Source organism: Ahaetulla prasina, chromosome 8 (assembly GCF_028640845.1).
Source record: "Ahaetulla prasina isolate Xishuangbanna chromosome 8, ASM2864084v1, whole genome shotgun sequence".
In the NCBI taxonomy this organism is placed as follows: Eukaryota; Metazoa; Chordata; class Lepidosauria; order Squamata; family Colubridae; genus Ahaetulla; species Ahaetulla prasina.
Window position 1 is genome coordinate 36,672,952 of NC_080546.1, and position 18,190 is coordinate 36,691,141.

At 35.6% G+C, this 18,190-nt stretch overlaps 1 protein-coding gene across 4 annotated transcripts in view; it reads right to left on the reverse strand.

Annotated features, from left to right (window-relative positions):
• Window positions 1-4,607: 4,607 nt before the first annotated feature.
• The window catches only part of IL15 (interleukin 15), a 28,344-nt gene continuing 14,761 nt past the window's right edge, over window positions 4,608-18,190 (reverse strand). For 2 of the 4 annotated variants that reach the window (XM_058193087.1, XM_058193088.1), the window contains exons 2-7: window positions 15,388-15,539; window positions 15,103-15,262; window positions 14,529-14,610; window positions 13,797-13,835; window positions 12,413-12,556; window positions 9,177-10,603 (exon numbers count right to left, since the gene is read on the reverse strand). In XM_058193087.1, the coding sequence (XP_058049070.1) occupies window positions 10,475-10,603; window positions 12,413-12,556; window positions 13,797-13,835; window positions 14,529-14,610; window positions 15,103-15,188 (480 nt within the window). In that variant the 5' untranslated portion in view covers window positions 15,189-15,262; window positions 15,388-15,539 and the 3' untranslated portion in view covers window positions 9,177-10,474. Of the gene's footprint in view, window positions 5,009-9,176; window positions 10,604-12,412; window positions 12,557-13,796; window positions 13,836-14,211; window positions 14,438-14,528; window positions 14,611-15,102; window positions 15,263-15,387; window positions 15,540-18,190 lie in introns of those variants that run through there. The other 2 variants (XR_009156310.1, XM_058193090.1) reach the window with 2 other exon arrangements.

The window sequence follows — 18,190 nt, forward strand, 5'->3', positions numbered from 1 at the left end:
TCCCAGACAGGTACGTGAAATGAGAAAGAAATATTACTTTTTGTCAAGCAAATTGTACCAGAAGGGATAGGCTTCAGATGGCTGATGCCAGAGGGATTGATGATTTTCCGGGAGGGCATTACGAAAAAAATTAGTACAATTGCGGAGGCTACGGCCTACGTGGAGGAACACAAAGCCCTCCTGGAATCAGATGACCCAGGAATTGAAGAAGGGGAGGTTATAGACCATGGGGCGGTGGCGGCTGCCGCTGTTGCGGCCCTGGAGTTGGGTCAGGCTGAACCCAGAGTTCTGAGATCCAAAACTAGGAAGTGATAAAGATATTTGGTATTGTGTTGGTTTTCCTTATTCTCTTTTGTATGATATTCTGTTTATTCTTGACCCTTCTTTATTGCGTATGTAAGATTTGTAAACTTAGCTACTTCGTGTCACCTGCTTGCCATATGGCTGTTGTATGTGTTAAAAAATTTGAGCAAAATTCTTATCCTGGATAAGAAAAATGAAAATTTACCATACCTGATATGTATTTGTATAAACCTTTTTTGACCAATAAAAACTTTTTGAATAGAAAAAAAAGACTATTGCTAACATAGTGTAAGCCGCCCTGAGTCTTCGGAGAAGGGCGGGATATAAATGCAAATAAAATAAAAAAAAAAAGATCTGGCCAGAGGTGGAATTCACTTAACTTCCTTATCAGTTTGCAAATGTGAGTGTGCGTGCATCTGCGCATGCACATGGCCTTCTGTGCAATAGCAGTGGTCACGCATTATATCCAGGTGGGTAGGCAGAGCCTCCCACAGTTGCCACTACTGGTTCTCCCAAACCAGCTGAATCCCACCTCTGGATCTGGCCCATGGGGCTACCCTGGAAACAGCGAAAGACTGGCCCTCAGGGCCTCTGCCAGTGAAAATGAAGCTCCATTTTTGTTGGCAAAGGGTTGCAGGAGGCCGTTGCAGCTGAAAACGGAGCTCGAAAGCCCGTTTTGCTGGCAGAGCGCCTGAGCCACTACAGCGCCCCTGACACGAGTGATATTGAGCTGGCCACTCCCACTCCAGCCCCCCCAAAGTCAGACACAACCCTGATGCGGCCCTCAGTGAAATTGAGTTTAAACACCCCTGTTCTAACGGATGGAGGCAACAGCAGAGAAGGACCTTCTTCTAGAACCCACCAGTCAAAATTTCTAAACTGACAGGATATGCAGCAAGTGTATTTACTCAATTTACTAGAATCACAACCTAAATGGGCAGTGGGATTTTATGCATGGACAGCTGCACAAATATGATGCCCATTTTCATATTTTCTGACAAATGTTCCCAGCAGAACTTCATATAGTTACAGTTTTCCAATTGTATTCAGTAATGGAAGAGACTAAACAGTGTGCTGACTATATAATACCTAAGAGTTTTATAAAATAACATGGATCTCAGACTTGTTCTCAGTTGGATTTCTTAAACAGCCTAGTCCTTAAGATATCAGATAAATAATACTTACACTAACACTTCACATGGTAACCATGCCAAAATATATTTTTAAAAAAACATTCTGCTGCTTGATTTAATTGCCTTTGCACAGTTACATCAGAAAGTCATTTCAAGAAAATCCTTCTGGAATTGAGATTATGTCCTAGTTGAAACTGTAGTACATGTATTGAAAAAAATGTATTTTTTATTATAACAGTAGGAACAAGCACTACTTTAAATCAAAATTCCAAGTAAGATAAAAATATTCATTGCTGCATACTCCTCTCTCGTGTTGACGAGGCAATAGCTGTACACAAAGCTAATTATCTTGTTACTATTTTCACAAATAGGTCATAAATAGTTAAACTACACCAGCTGATGTCATGTATGTTTTATTAATTACCATATAAAATTGTGACTGTTTCTTATTTGTGAACTGTGCGGTGACCTTTGGGTCTTGTGTGATATTTTTAAACTTATCTACAGTATCCTTAGTTTTAATCGAAAAATCTGTTGACTGAATTTTAACTTCAATAAACAAAAATCACTTAATTGTTTCACGGTTATATCTCATCATGCTCCAACAGTATTGTCAGTAGTATTTATGACGATTGTGTTGACTCTGAATGTATTGTGGTCTTCTTGGATTGTGACTCTACAGCCCAGAAACTGCTGGATTGCCAGCCTGCAATTGGGAAGTCAATCCTGAAGGTGTTTAATGATGTAAGTTCAATACAAATAGCTCCTGACTCTAAGAACAGGGAAAGGATCCAAACCTTATCCAAGTTCCAGTCCTAAAACAAGATGGCAGTTAAGAAGAGTCTAGCCATCAGCATTTGTGTAACTCCTTCAGCATTACTAATCAATCAAGGTCAATTTGCTATTTTAGGGCATGCTTCAAGCTTCCTGATCTGTTCTGCTGGTTTTAAATTCCTACAGCCTCCAGGCTCCTTGCCCTCTAGACTGATCAGTAGTTTTTGGCCTCTGGACTGGATTCAGCAAACTCCTACAGTTCTGAACTTTTGACTTTCAGCTAATAGCTTGGGCGTTTTTTCCCTTTAGTTATTTCCATAGATTGGCTTACTCTGTTGCTGTCTACAGGCAAAGAATTCTTTTACTGGTCTCTGCTTGAGTGAATGTAAACTTCAATTTTCAACCTTCAGTCTGAGTTTTATCTATTTAAGCACTGAACTGATTTATGGTCCAGTTAATAAATCAATTAGAGCAATATACTAATTATTCTTGCATAATTATTCTTGTCTTTTCACAGCTCAACTTTATACAGAATTACTAAATATTTAAATTTCCTTTTCCAAAAAGCAGTGGGACATTCTTTCAGATAACAAATTCATTAGTTAATTTGTTGAATCTATGAGACATTAATTAGTTTGGAATTAGATTACTGCACATATAGTAATGTGCATCTTGTATTTAGAAAAAAAAGAATCTCAGCATATACCAGAAAAGAGAGTACATGTAGAAAAAAAACACCAGGTAATTGACTGGCTACTAGAATATAACAGCTGCAATAATATAGTGTTATCTCATTCACAGTTAAATATTCAAAGGGCAAGAGTCAAAACACACCCACCCAACCCAGATATAGAAACAGAGAGACGGTGAGTCTTGCCTTGGACACAAATCCACTGAATGACCTCAGGCCAGTCACTTTCTCTCAACCCCAGGAAGGAGACAATGGCAAACCATTAAAAAACCTTGCCAAGAAAATGGCAAGAACTTTTCTATGTAGTCTCTGAGAATTGGACATGATCGAATGAAAGAATATAGTGTGCATGTTTTTATATGCCACACACACGTTTACATTTGACTTTGAGTGTGAGAATGAACAAGTTTTATATTTTATTAAAATAAAACAAATATTTCTAAAATGTATTTCCTAATATTATGGTGCTGAGTTATCAAAACCATTAGTGTTACTGCAAAAACATAAATGCTATTACATCTATGAAAGTAGGAAATAACCCTATAGATTTCCACTAGAATGATATAAGATATTAATGTTGATGTTTGTTCTTAAATTGTTGGCTACTATATAATGAGATTTATATGAAATGCATGTTTTTGTCATTTTATGAGTCTACATTATAGTAATATTGATTGAAACTGGGTCTTACATATTGTACTAGTTTAATATCCTTGTTAAATGTATATGCTAAAATTTTAGTGGTGACATTACCGCAGAGATTATTATTATAATTGCGGAGTATTTCCTTTTCTAATTCATCCTCATCTGTACAGATTCTTTAAAGGAAGTCATGCATCTCTTAATTCTTAATGCATCTCTTAATTTTAAACTATTAGCACATATACTTTATATCTGAGAATATTTGGCTATAGTCACTTCTTTCGATGTAGAAAAAGCTTTTGATGTGTACTTATTAAATTTTTAAAACACACTTATTTACTAGGTTAGACTGTGGAATTTAAATCATTCAGTTTAATATGGGCAATGCTTAGAGTCCATCAAAATATACTATATGTAGTGGCTTTGAAAGCAGAGAAAAAGATGTATTTTTCCTACTATCATGCCTGAAAAAACACTATCATCTCCATGGAACACAGCTGATCCAGCAAACTGCAGTGGCTTTTCAAACTTTTTCCACTGACAAAATATCTCATAGTAGCTAGCATATTGATAATGTTATTAATTATGATCAGAGGTAGATGGCAAGTACATCTGCTCACCCAATGTTATTGGATCACTTATTTACTCCTTGCTTAAGGATGTGGACAAGACACTTGGCTTGATTATCTGCTGAGGAGATCAGCTCCCTTTTGGCAGTAATGGCTGGGAGTGATCTATTGATAGAAGTCTTGTGTTCTATTATTAATGTCTCTATGATAATATTGTTTCTTCATCCTGTAAAAAAAGGATACCGCCCCCCACTTTAAGAGCTATATAAAAGTTTTCTAATTTCTTAGTCAAGATGATTGAAAAGATGATGGGTGGGGAACTCCAAATGCTCGTGGATGATACTGATTATCTAGAATTGTTTTAGTGGATTAGGAACCAGTCCATTATAATGACTATGAAGTGATGGGTGATTTACTTTTGATATAATAGAATAGAATAGAATTTTATTGGCCAAGTGTGATTGGACACACAAGGAATTTGTCTTGGTGCATATGCTCTCAGTGTACATAAAAGAAAAGATACGTTCATCAAGGTACAACATTTACAATACAATTGATGGTCAATATATCAATATAAATCATAAGGATTGCCAGCAACAAGTTATAGTCATACAGTGATAAGTGGAAAGAGATTGGTGATGGGAACTATGAAACGATTAATAGTAGTGCAGATTCAGTAAATAGTCTGACAGTGTTGAGGGAATTATTTGTTTAGCAGAGTGATGGCCTTCGGGAAAAAACTTGATATAATTGACCACCTAAAAATGTTGATGGCTGGGGACATGGTTATGCTCAAGTTAATCTCAGATGGTAGGGGTTGTTTTGTTTGTTTGTTTGAGAGTGACGCTCCTTCCCATAGATTGTTGCTTCTCCATTCAGACCTTGGGTTCTGAGTGCTACAATATTATTAAAAACAACAATAAAAAAACATTGTAATTTTTTTTCTTTACTCAAAGAAAGAGACATTTTTAAAAAAAACCTAGGTATAAATTTTAAAAGTACATTACAATTTGTATATAAAATAAAACCATCTTTTCTAGAATGGCTCATTTTTATGAGATTGAACCCTGACCATCCAGAATTATACTGATCAAGCTTTTCATCATTCATATAAAAGCCAGATGACAGTAAACACATTTCCTTAGTCCAAATATTTATGACTCAAATTGTAGTTTCTTTCCAATGATAAATTTTATTATTTTTCTGCAAAGCCAGTATATTCAACTTTGGTCATAAACAGATTTGAAATTTGCAATACCGAATTTATTATTAAATTTATATTTATAATCCTTTTATTTTTGAGAAAGTTAACATTCTTTTTTTATAATAGAAAGATATTAATAAAAAGCAAATATTAAGTAACATTGAATAACCAAAGAGAAAATACAAATAATCTCTATTACAATTTATTCAATTAAAAAAAAATCAGCTAAACCTTTTAAAAATATGCTGGCATTTCTAATAAATATATTTTTAATGCAAGATACATGTCACATTCTTTAGATCACAATACCACTGATTTGATAAAATAGGATGTTCCAAAACTTTGTTTAAATTTTCAATGTTTAACTAATGCCTTTCAATTTTCAATTGTTTATATTGCTGAGCTGTTGTTTTAAATTCCATTTAGATCTAAACCTATATCCTCAATAATTTAGGAGTTTCAGAGACTGCCGACACAACAGTTCCAAATAGAGATCAATGAATGTTTTAATTGTATATTCTGACACTGGGAATTTTTTGGTCATTCCTAAAAACTTCACTGAAGAAACTTCAATGAAAAAGTGATATATATTTTTTGCCCAGGTTAAGAAAAACAAGCTTACCCTCTTGAAATTAGAGTCATTCCAAATTTTTAGCTTCTCGTAACAAGGCTCTAATTTAAAACCATAATCTCAAAGTTTTGCAAAGATATCTTGCTGCTTTTAGAGCAAAGGAATATAAGTAAATACTGAATGCAGCTAAAATTAGAATGGATCAGATAACTGCTTTTTAGTTCTATCCATAATAATTTATAGTCAAAGTTATTCTCATTTTACTTAAAATGTGTGAAAATAGACACTCTCCAACGTCAAAAGAAAACTTAGTACAAAATTTGAAGGTTGTCCATTCCATAGAAATGTCAATAGTTCATCAGTTTAAAATAGTTTGAATGAATTAGTATATACTATAATAGTCTCTTAAAATATAAATCATTCTAGACATTGTGATTATTTTGATCATATTTATTTTTACCAATAACTACAGAGGAATTTTCAATCATTTATTTATGTCAATATTTATCCATGTAGTATAAAAAAATGTTTAATTGTGCTAATAAGTATTTTCCTGGGAATAGTTATTTCAAGGAATTTGAGACCACCTGAACAATCCTCAAGTTGCTTTTCCTTACAAACTTCTACAAATATTTGTGGCCAATTAATCAAAATAATATATTGTAATCAAATTTATAAATTGTAAGGAGGTAGATTTAGGAATTGTGTGTTATAAGCAACTGATCTGGCAAAAGGAGAGAGATCATTAAAAAATCACTAGGCTACCTACTTTAGCTTTATGGTGAACTGACCAATTTGATTTCTCCTCTTCCCCAAGTTTTCCATTCAGCCAACTCTCTCCCTGAACATACATATTTACAAACTCCCAATTCCATTGCCAAATCTTCACTCTAGTCCACTTGAGTACAGTTTAGTACAGTTCTCACCAAATAACTCTTCTCTCCTCTACATGTGCACTCTTACAATACAAATAAGCAGCAGTGGTGGATGCTCCGATGGTGGTGAGTATAAACATATATTAATAATGGAGACAGGAGACTAACAAGTCTCACAAATATTGGAGATCAAGTTTCCAGGTAAGTATCAAACACGATAGAAAACAGAAGCAATGAAGGGAGAAGTTCAAGCAGCAAATTTCTTCATCTAGTCTTCTTTCCTAATACCCTCCCAGCCCTAAACTAGTAACTCTTCAGCATTTCCTCCTCTACTCTTAATCTTCATGAGACTCCCTTTGGTTTCTTGCTCAGGCAACATCCCTGTGTCCAAGTCCTTACATTCATTCCTGTTAGCAGCCCAGAAGAGAAGAGTTGTATTTTGGACCCTAATGGGAGTTATTTTCTTCCTCCTAACCATGGCCATAACTTTCTCTCCATTGTCTGTTGCTTTGCAAAAATAATTCATAGGTGAAAAATTATTTTGTAGATTAAAATTTGAAGTACTGCTTTGGATCAAATTAAGCTAGTTGAACAATTTTTTACAGCTCTATAAGTGTACTTGTATTAAATGGCACAGTTAACTTTTTGAAATAAAGCAAAGTAAATATACTGAAGATACGCTAAAGACAAATAGTAGCATTTATGTATTATATTACTTTTGTTACAGGATATTTAAATTTCATTTTCCTGCCTTCATATAACAACTGAAGAATTAATGGTTTTTTTAAAAGTATGTTGAAAAATTTTAAGCTACAGTTCTTCGACTGACTGTAGGGATTTCATCCAGGGATGGGTCGACTTATTTCTTTTTGTCAATGTTTGGTAAATACATTATCATGTATGTAGGTTTTCCATCATCTCCACCCCAAATTATGGGATTATGGGGTTATAAAAAAGAAAGTTTTTATATGTAGGTTTTTTATGACGCAAAGCAACAGGAAGATCTCCCCTCATTTAGGCTTTTTAGTTGGCAATTTTCACTTTTATTGCTAAATTACACAAATTGCTACAACAAGAAAAACATTACTTCTAGAAAACATGTAGAAAAAAAAATACACATGAAAAAATAGAAGGAAAAAACCACCCAAAGAAAACCCAAATAAGCATCAATATTGATATATTTTTAAACAGCAAATTATATTTTATTCATACAGAATTGTATTAATCAGTCTATCATTATATGATAAAGATCTATAAATCTTTAAAGAGCTATAAATCAGCACATCTTTAATACATTGTTTAAAAGTAAAAATTACACTGCCAATTTGTCCCATTGAAATGAAGTATTATTTTTTATTGCTTTAATCTCTCAGGTAAAAAAAAGAATACTTATTTTTTTTCACAAAATTTTTATAAGAATATCTTTAACAATAATTACATCTGTATTATCAATCTTCAGTGTTGTATATAATGCTGATGCAAAGCTTAATTCCTTGTCTTTTTTTTTAACAAAGGATCCCAAAATATCCCTCATATTTCTTAATATCACAGTTCTTATTTTTATTCTACAAATCATCAATTTCTAGAAATTATACCTCCTCATCCCAATCAAAAACATTTTCTAAAAATTTAACAACTTTTAAAAAAATATTTTCATCAGAATCCCCTGGGAGTGCTGTAAATGTCAGTTTTTTCCCCTCTCTCAATGCCAATACTTTCAGAGCTCTATTATCTAGCTCTCTTTCTAATTCTCTTTCTGCAATCTCTCTCTTAGTCTCCAGAATTTCAACTTTGTCATTGTTTTACATCTCCAGATACTTGTTTTTACACAACTCTTTTCCCTGGACCATGGCAGTTGAAATTCTTTGGCTAACAGGATCCACAATAGGCCTTTCCCACTGGAATGAGCGGAGTGGGCTAGTCCCTTTGGAGTCAGATGGTCTTCATATGCCCTGGACCCATGCCAGAAAAGGCTTTAAAGGTGATGACCAATATCTTGAATTGAACATGGAAGCAAACTGGCAGCTAGTGAAGCTCACATAAGAGTGGTGTCACCAGTGGTGGGTTTCAATTTTTTTTACTACCGGTTCTGTGGGCGTGGCTTGCTTGGTGGGCATGGCTTGGTGGGGGGGGGTCATGTGACTGAGTGGGCGTGACCAACTCGACATCACTCACGGCAAGGTGGGGAGCACCTTGCTGTGAGTGACATCAAGTTGGCCATGCCCACTCAGTCAGATGACCGATGCTGCAGAGACAGGGCGATTTCCTACGTACCTCCCTTGGCCTGACAAAATAAAAGCCTGCCTACCAAGTCTGCCTGCCAAGTAGCCCAGACTGGAAAACACATGGCTGGGGCGGAGGAACATTTAACAAGCTCCAAATTGTTGCTGCAAGCCTGGATTTGTTTTTGTGGGGGGTTTTTTGGGTTTTTTTGCCAGAAGCCCCTCGGAGATACATTATTTTTTATGGAACAATTTCTGTGCTGCCAAATCTCACTGTACCTCGTTGTTGCGGCTCTGTTTGTTGCTGCTGTGGTCATCGGGGCTGCCCAAGTAAAGAACTGCACTGTCTCAGCTCAGGGCGACTATAAGGAGCAAGAGGGGAAGCCAAGGCTCTCTCTCCACAGTGGCCAACTTCGTGCGCTCTCGCTCCCGTGCGTGATTTGGCGCTCCCAGCATGGGCAAGGAGTAAAGGGAGGCAGACACTGCACCAAGAAGCCAAGAGCAAAAGCAGCAGTGGTGAGGGCGACGGGTGTGTGACATGTCCCTCCGCGGTCCCCTCCCTGGTAACAGCCAAGGCTTTGCCGCCTCTTTTCCTCAGAGGTGCAGTGTCTACCTCCCTTCACACTCCTTGCGGAGGGGGACACACATACATGCCTCTGTTGCCCCCACTGCCGTTACTTTTGCTCTCGGCTTCTCACCATTCTTAAAGTCGATCGTATCTTTTCCTCAGAAGTGCAGTGTCTGCCTCCCTTCACACTCCTTGAGGAGGGGGACACACATACATGCCTCTGTTGCCCCCACTGCCGTTACTTTTGCTCTCGGCTTCTCACCATTCTTAAAGTCGATCGTATCTTTTCCTCAGAAGTGCAGTGTCTGCCTCCCTTCACACTCCTTGAGGAGGGATACGCACACGCCCCTGTCGTCCCCACTACTTTTGCTCTCAGCTTCTCAAAGTCGATCTTGAAGAGCTGGAAGACGTTTTCTTAGTTTGCCAACAAATTTATCTTTAGGAAAGGTATAGGCTAGCCCCCGAATATATGAGAAGTCTTAGGCAAAGTTCTTCTAAAGTTCAGCCAAGTCTTCTCCTCCTTTCCAAAGCTCATGTGCAAAGCAAACTGGTGGTAACACTGGTTGGAACCCACCACTGTGTTTAGCAATCCCAGTTGGGACCCACAATTGTCATTCCGCAAAGTAATTACTAAGTGAAAATTCAACTGTGCCTATGATCTTACTTAAATTTCCTTTGCTGTACAGACCCATGAAACTCGTAAATGCAAGGATTGGTTGCAAAGTTACTTTTCCATAATTGTAACCGCAAATGGTCACTAAATAAGGCAGTCACTAAATGAGGTCTACCTCTACTTCAAACTGCCAGAACGGAAGACAAAAAAAAGAAAGAAAGAAAAAGAGAGATGGGATTAGGCTGACCATTCAGAAACTATCTTTCCAAGGATGAAATAAATTATTTCTTCCAGCTTCAATAGAGTATCTCAGTGCACAATTTTCATTTTTTCTTCTTGGTTGATCCGCTGTATAACAAACATGAAGTGTGTTATAAACTCTGAATATTTTTTTTCTTCATATGTTTCACATCGTTGGCAGGTCTGTGTATCTGTATTCTTCAAAAATGAAAGATTGGGGAAAGTACAATAAGCAACGTGCCAAAGCAGACACACATATATAGTGACATAAATTCCTAATAACAAGATTTCTGTTACAGTTAGAGTGATTTTTTTATTTTTTTTTAAATCTGCAGTATGAGATCCAACACCATCTTTGTGAGTAGATGGCTCCAGAGGAATACAGGTAGTCCTCTACTTATGACCAGAATTGAGCCCAAAATTTGTTGTTAAATAAGACATTTGTTAAGTGAGTTTTGCCCCACTTTATGACCTTCCTTGCCTCAGTTGTTAAGTGAATCACTGAAGTTGATAAATTAGTAATCTGGGTGTTAAGTGAATCTGGCTTCCCCATTGACTTTGCTTGTCAGAAAGTCGCAAAAGGTGATCAAGTGACCTTGGGGCACAGCAACCGTCATAAATATGAACCAGTTGCCAAGCATCTGAATTTTGATCATATGATCATGGGGATGCTGCAAAGGTCGTAACTGTGAAAAATGATCATAAGTCACTTTTTTCAGTTCCATTGTAACTTTGAATGGTCACTAAATGAACTATTGTAAGTGGAGGACTACCTGTACCAAAATATTGAAATTCCACATTGGCAGAGTTCAGTGACTAAGTTTTTCTTTCTCTTTCACATTACTGCAACAAATAGACAATCCATTTCACAGCTACTAGTTTATATAAGCTAAATGTTTATGCTTGCCTAGTTTCTTACAGGTTCTTAAACTCCTTTAGACATTCTTCTGCAATTTACTCCTATTATCAATTTAAATCATTCCTGAGATCAGGAGTGGGCTGCTGGGGGTTCGCAGGGGTTCAGGAGAACCTCTAGCTAAGATTCTGTGCAGTTCGGAGAACCCCCAAATCCCAATCCTGGCTGGTCATTCCATGTAATACACCCAAAGTTTTGAATACATGTATCAGACTAGGATATGCAAATTCTTGAATGAGTTATATTTTTCAGCTTTTGAACCATGCCAATTTTCTCTGGATTGTTATACCAGGTTGTTACAGTAAAACTTTCCTAACTCTACTTTCCATCAAAGAACAATCAAAATCTTTATCTTTCCATCTCCAGCCTGAAACAGAGGTAATAATATTAAAGATGCCACAACATCCTGCTCTTATGAATTAAAGTAAAGGCTCTCTGTGGACTTTATTGTTAGCAAGAAAAGGGTCAATCTTATAAAGGGAAATATTTTCAGCTTCCTTGGAAATGGCAGAAAGATCATAAGTTTATCTCTAATGTGTGGCATTCAGACTTGCCTTCTGAAAAATCTAAGTTACCCTTGGTGTGCCTCAAACATAATTTTATTGGTTATGTAAATAACAAAACAGTGGAGCTCCCTGCAAAGCATTAGCAGCTTACTGAGCAACCTGATTAAAAGCAGAGCCAGAGCTTATATACCTTTGACCTACTACATTACAGAGAAAAGACAAAGGGAAAAGTGTACATTACAGCATGACATTGGAATGTTTTTGCTAACCCATCTGGGTGACATTATTTCTTCTTCCTACTGGGCCAGCATCTTTGTGATATGCTCAGTGAATTTTAAAAAATGGTTTACTGGCCCATTGGTCTCTTGTCTGATTCTACCCCTGTTGCCATTAAAGGTCAATTCAACTTTCTATGTACGTTTTCTTTCAAGCATTCCATATTTATGTTTTTGTGGAGGGAAGGAAATATCTTTTACTGACATATCTGACAATGAGTTGAATAATTTTTTAAACGAATAGAAGATTTTACAAACTCCTTGTACACCAATTCAGTGCAATGTGTAGTTTAACCCAGGTTGAACTTACCGTTCCAGTGGATAGAAAACTTCTAAGAAGTCTGATTATACGATTCACACTACCATGAAAATTTTTATCCTCAAATTTAGATTCATGAGACACTACTTGCATCTCAAGTTGAAAGCACTTTATCACTGATACATTACAACGACTCTAGGAAAAACAAAATAAAAATAAAAATCAGTAGATTTGTATAAATAAATGTTTCTGGCCTCATTCAGACATTACTTTTTGTATTCATTTTTATTACGCTCCCTTCTTGGTTACAGAGGTGGAGAAGTTACGCTTAGTAGAAATGTGTGTGTATGTGTGTGTTCGTGTGTGATGCTACGTACTTATTACAATGGTGCACAATTATCTGGAGAGATCGAAGTTCAGTTTTTCACTTATCGTTTAAATCTTTTTAAGTTACAGTATACAATTACATGGAATGGACTTTAACTATAAACTTTATAAAGTTTATAAACTATAAACTTTAACTTTAATAAAACTAATTCCATCTGAACATTGTATTATACAATTATATATGCTTCAAATAAAATATAAAATATCATGATTTGCTGCCATCTAATTAATTTTAATCAATTACAGTCTGTAAAATATGCTACCATAGCTTGTAAATTCCCCTATGTGGGAGTTCTAAAGCTTGGATGCAGTTGCTGAAATTTTATTTTCTTTTAATTCCAACCAGAGTCCAGACCTATTTCTCTTATAACTAGGACAGACAAAATTGCTTATGAAAATAATCTAAACAGCCTGGCAGACATACACAGAAAAACTAGAACCATAAACAAATCAATACAGTTTCGACAAGTAGCAGGCGCTTGAAAGACATTTCCAGTTTCAGTTAGCTTTATTGATTAGCCTATAGGCCATATCAAAACACAAGGTGCAAATACGTATCACCATTAAAATTTTACTCTATTTTATATATTTATGTATCAAATTATATTGTATCTATTCCACTTCCAGTTAATAAACTGATTCTCACACTGTAGACCAAGTTTTAGAACGCTTTCACAGAATATCTCCTAGAACAAGAATCCCCATTCCCCAGTTTGTGGATCAGCAGCAGTCCGGTGCATGCCAGAAACCGGGCCGTGCAAACAAAAGAAACCTCATCTGCAGGATGCAGGCATCACACGAAACCACACCCCCTCTGGTCCAGGGAAAAACATCTCTCCTCAGAATCGGTTGGACCCTACTGCCCAAAAGGCTGGCGGTTGCTGTCCTAGAATACTGCTGTAGTCCATAAACAGTGAAATATGATAATATACTACTATATCTAGAACGCTGTTTAGCTGTACTAAAATGTTGGTGAATTGCAGATTTTAAACTGTCTACAATATATTTTAAGAACTATTTGAATTTCTGAAAAATAAAACATACTCACGGGGTAATTTAAATCGGCAGTATATAAATAGGCATCGATCTAAAAATAGAAAATGGTTATGTAATCAGCTGTTTTAAAGCATGTTTTTCTTCAAAGCATGAGATTAAAAATCATTTAAAAATTGCTCTGCATTTAAGAACTTTAAGCATCTAGAGAGGATAATTTGAGAACTATTGAAATTAACAGTAAAATCTAATTTTTCCAAACAATGAAATAAGATAAGGTAAAGGGTTTTTGCCTTGCAATACTTGTAGAATCAAAGTTTAAACATGATTTTGGGAAAAGTATTCTTTGGTATATATTTTCAGTTCAATTAGAAATGCTTTAAAATTTAAAATGTCTTCAGAGAATATAAAATAGAAAGATTAAAAAAACTAAAATCAGTCATGACAGATGCACTCAAATATTGCCTTACACACTGTAAGCCGCCCTGAGTCTTCGGAGAAGGGCGGGATATAAATGTAAATTAAAAAAAATATTGTCAGGAAATAACCCAAAGGTATTTTTTCAAAAGGCAACTGGACTTCCTTTGAAGATCTTTCACTTTTCATACAAGAAGCTTCTTCAGTTCTGATTGAATGGTAGACAATGGAATAAAAAAACACCTTTGGGACAACCATGATCCGGATGACTGAGAATCTCTATAGATAGACAGGAAATAAGTTAAAATAGTACCAATATATTGGACTTTTGGTTATGAGGGCATTTGTATTCATTTCTATTTTAAGTTACCTCAGAACTGACTTCAATCTTTTCCAAGTCCTTTAGCACGGCTTCCCAATGAACGTCAGCTTGTATATATAGTAGATATAAGCTTGTTTGAAACAGAACAGTTAACACAATAAAACTATCAGAATACTTCAATGGTATCATAACAAGAGTAAACGATATTTAAATCATTAACCATAAAGAAATACGTATGATCTCTAATGCATTGTGAAACTGTATGTTAAGTTCATAGAGGGATTATTCCAGCCCTAGTATTTTCTATATACAGTATAATACGCATTCTTCTGCAATGTTTACTTTCCTCGATATTTGCCCATAATATAATTTCATTTTAAAAAGGGATATTAGGTTAGCAATAGTTCAACTTCTAAGATTCTTACAATGGGTGGAGGGGGAAGTTGGGGGGGGGAGAAGAGGATTTGGGGCAGGATGGGGTAATCATTCAACTGAGCTTCTAGGGAAAAACAGCATCAAGAAAACAGTATACTTTTGCACATATTGCAAATGTGCATTTTATTGCACACACACACACACACACACACACACAAAATATATGTCAGCACTTTCCTTGACTCACCTCAAAATAAGGTACAAAACCAGAAATTTATTTTTCAGATTTTCAGGAAACTGAAGAATAGATTTCAGCACAGCATCAGAGACCATGATTCCTTTCTGAAGTATTTCTTGCCCCCATACTGGATGAGACTTAACAAGCGGTGAGGAATACAATCCTTATCCTATATGTTGCATGTGTTTAAAAATATTACAAATTTAAACATATTATATAATTTTTATTATAGAAATATTACAACTATCACTTTGATCACTGTAACCATTACTGTAATTCTAATTAATTACTCACTCCTGGCATTAGCCTTTCATTTATTAAGAATCCTCCTGATGCAGAGATGTCAATTTCCAAAATTCGCAGCCAGCATACTCTTAAATTTTCTGGGAACTGAAGTCCACATATCTGGAAGTCACTCTGGTTTGGAAAGCTGCACTAAAGTGTATCTGAAAATTAAATGACGAATATATATTTGTCCATAATAATGTTTTTATCCATGATATATTTCATGATCATGATGACTTTGTTATGAAATAACTGAAACAAAACACCGTATTTATTTCTTCACTTAAGTTTATCATCAATGTGATTCACATGGATTTTTGATAACATTCAGTGTTAATGATGTGCAAAAATACAGAAAGTCTGAAAGGGAATTAATATTTTTCACAAAACAGATGCTGGAAAAGTAAAATCTTTTACTGATATTATGGAAACATTATATAAGGATAATGAATTAACATAGAATCCATTCATCACAAAAATGTTGAAAGAGAGTATAGTTTAGTATTATGTACTTTGTAAAACCGACTAATTTCTTAAATGTTTATATGCAGCAGCTTAATAAAAGTGGGATACAAAATAAGCAAACAAACATAAATAAATAAATAAATAAATAAAATAGTAATCATTGTCATCTATTTAAAAATAGAAATGGGGATTTTCCTATTTTATTTTACATTCTTAAGAGTGGAGTTTTTTCATTAACTTTATTTCAAATAAAACCTTAGGTGAGTTTCAATTAGGTCTTTATTAGTATCTTTTTGATAGATCACATGAGAGGAACTGAATTGTTTTCTTCACATTAAATTCCTTTCGTATGGCAAGCCTTATTTATTTGATTAATCAACCATAATGTTGATTCAAATGTTGGTTCACTATCTTAAGAAATAACATTTGATTTGTTGGCAATACCAATGCTCCACGATATGGAAAGAAATAAGAACAGTCTATCCTCTTGAACAAGCGGACAAATTATTAATGATGATTATATTCCAACAGAGGGAATGGGATATTTTTTGTTGTTCTGATATTGCAATTAAGGTCACATTCTGCAACAATGGGACCTGGCATGCATTAATGAAATAAAGTTAGATGAGGAGATGAAGCATTTATGATGATTCAAGGCATCAGATTTTTCAACAGTTTACAATTATAAGTAATTGTGTTCTCTTCGCCGATGATGTTAAACTATTTAACACTACCAACAATACGGCTACCCTTCAAAAAGATCTTGACTTTGTGTTGGAATGGTCAAAAATTTGGCAACTCCAAATCTCAACCAGCAAATGCTCTGTCTTACACATTGGTAAAAAGAATCAGAACACTAAATACAAGCTCGATGGACATTACCTTATAGATGACCCTCACCCCGTCAAAGACCTTGGAGTTTTCATATCAAACGAACAAAGTGCCAAAGCCCACTGCAACTACATCGCCAAAAAGGCTTTAAAAGTTGTAAACTTAATCCTGCGTAGCTTCTTCTCCAGAAAGATTACACTACTAACCAGAGCATACAAAACATTTGCTAGACCAATTCTCGAATACAGCTTGCCTGTCTGGAATCCACCCATTTTGGAAATTAATACAATTGAGCGTCCAGAAATATTTTACAAGAGCTTTCCACTCCTCTGATCACAACAAAATACCTTATGCCACCAGACTTGAAATCCTGGATTTAGAAAATTGAGAACTCCGCCGCCTTTGGCATGGCCTGAGTTTAACTCATAGAATCATCTGCTACAATGTCCTTCCTGTCGAAGACTACTTCAGCTTCAATTGCAACAATACACAAGCACACAATAGATTTAAACTTAAAACTCCAATCTTGATTGTAGAAAATATGACTTCAGTAAGAGTTATTAATGCCGGCAATGCACTACCTGACTCCAAATCTTTAACCAAAGACTATCTAGTATTGACCTCACCCCATTCCTAAGACGTCTGTAAGGAGCGTACATAAGAGCACCAGCGTGCCTACCGTTCCTGTTCTAATGTTCCCTTTAATTGTATCCAATTCATATAGTTATTTCATGCTTATACATATATAGTGTTGTGACAAATAAATAAAATAAAAATAAAATAAAAATAAACTTCATGAAATGGAGAATAGTTATAACTATAAGAGACACTATGTGTTAAAAAAAATTACTGTGCCTATGATTAGGATCTTTGCACCACAAGCTGCAGACTATGAATGCTTGTGTGTTAAGTTGAGCAACAGGAATCAAAAGGACATTGGTGTCCTGCTTGGGTCCTGGATGAACTTCTCCTGAAGCTCCTACCTAGATCAATTTCCTGGTCTGGTTTGTAATTACTTCACATACTTGTACTCAGAGGTGTCTATTTCCAGACCTTAGAAACTGATTTTAGGATCTTATGGGTTTCTATGACAACTGTGGGCTTGTCCAAATATCTAACCCAGTGGTGGGCTGCTACTGGTTCACCCCGGTTTGGGCAAACTTGTAGAGGCGGCGGCAGAAAGCTCTGCCCACCCACCCCGGAAATCATCAAATATGCTTTGCGCATGCGAGCGAATTGCGAGCGAACCGGCAGCAAAGGTAAGTGAAACCCACCCCAGACACACACTCAGATGGACACACTCTTGTTCTTTCCTTTAAATTGAAGTGTGATCTAAGAATGGAAGACTTTATATTGAATCTTTTGTCATCACCAGACCATTTCCTAATATAGATGGGAACACATTATAGTTGTGAATATAGTTGTGACACATTACCTTCATCATTTTTCCTATCTACTGTATATGATAGGCATTTCCGCTAAGCACCATATTGTTAACAAAATCACTGAAATTCAT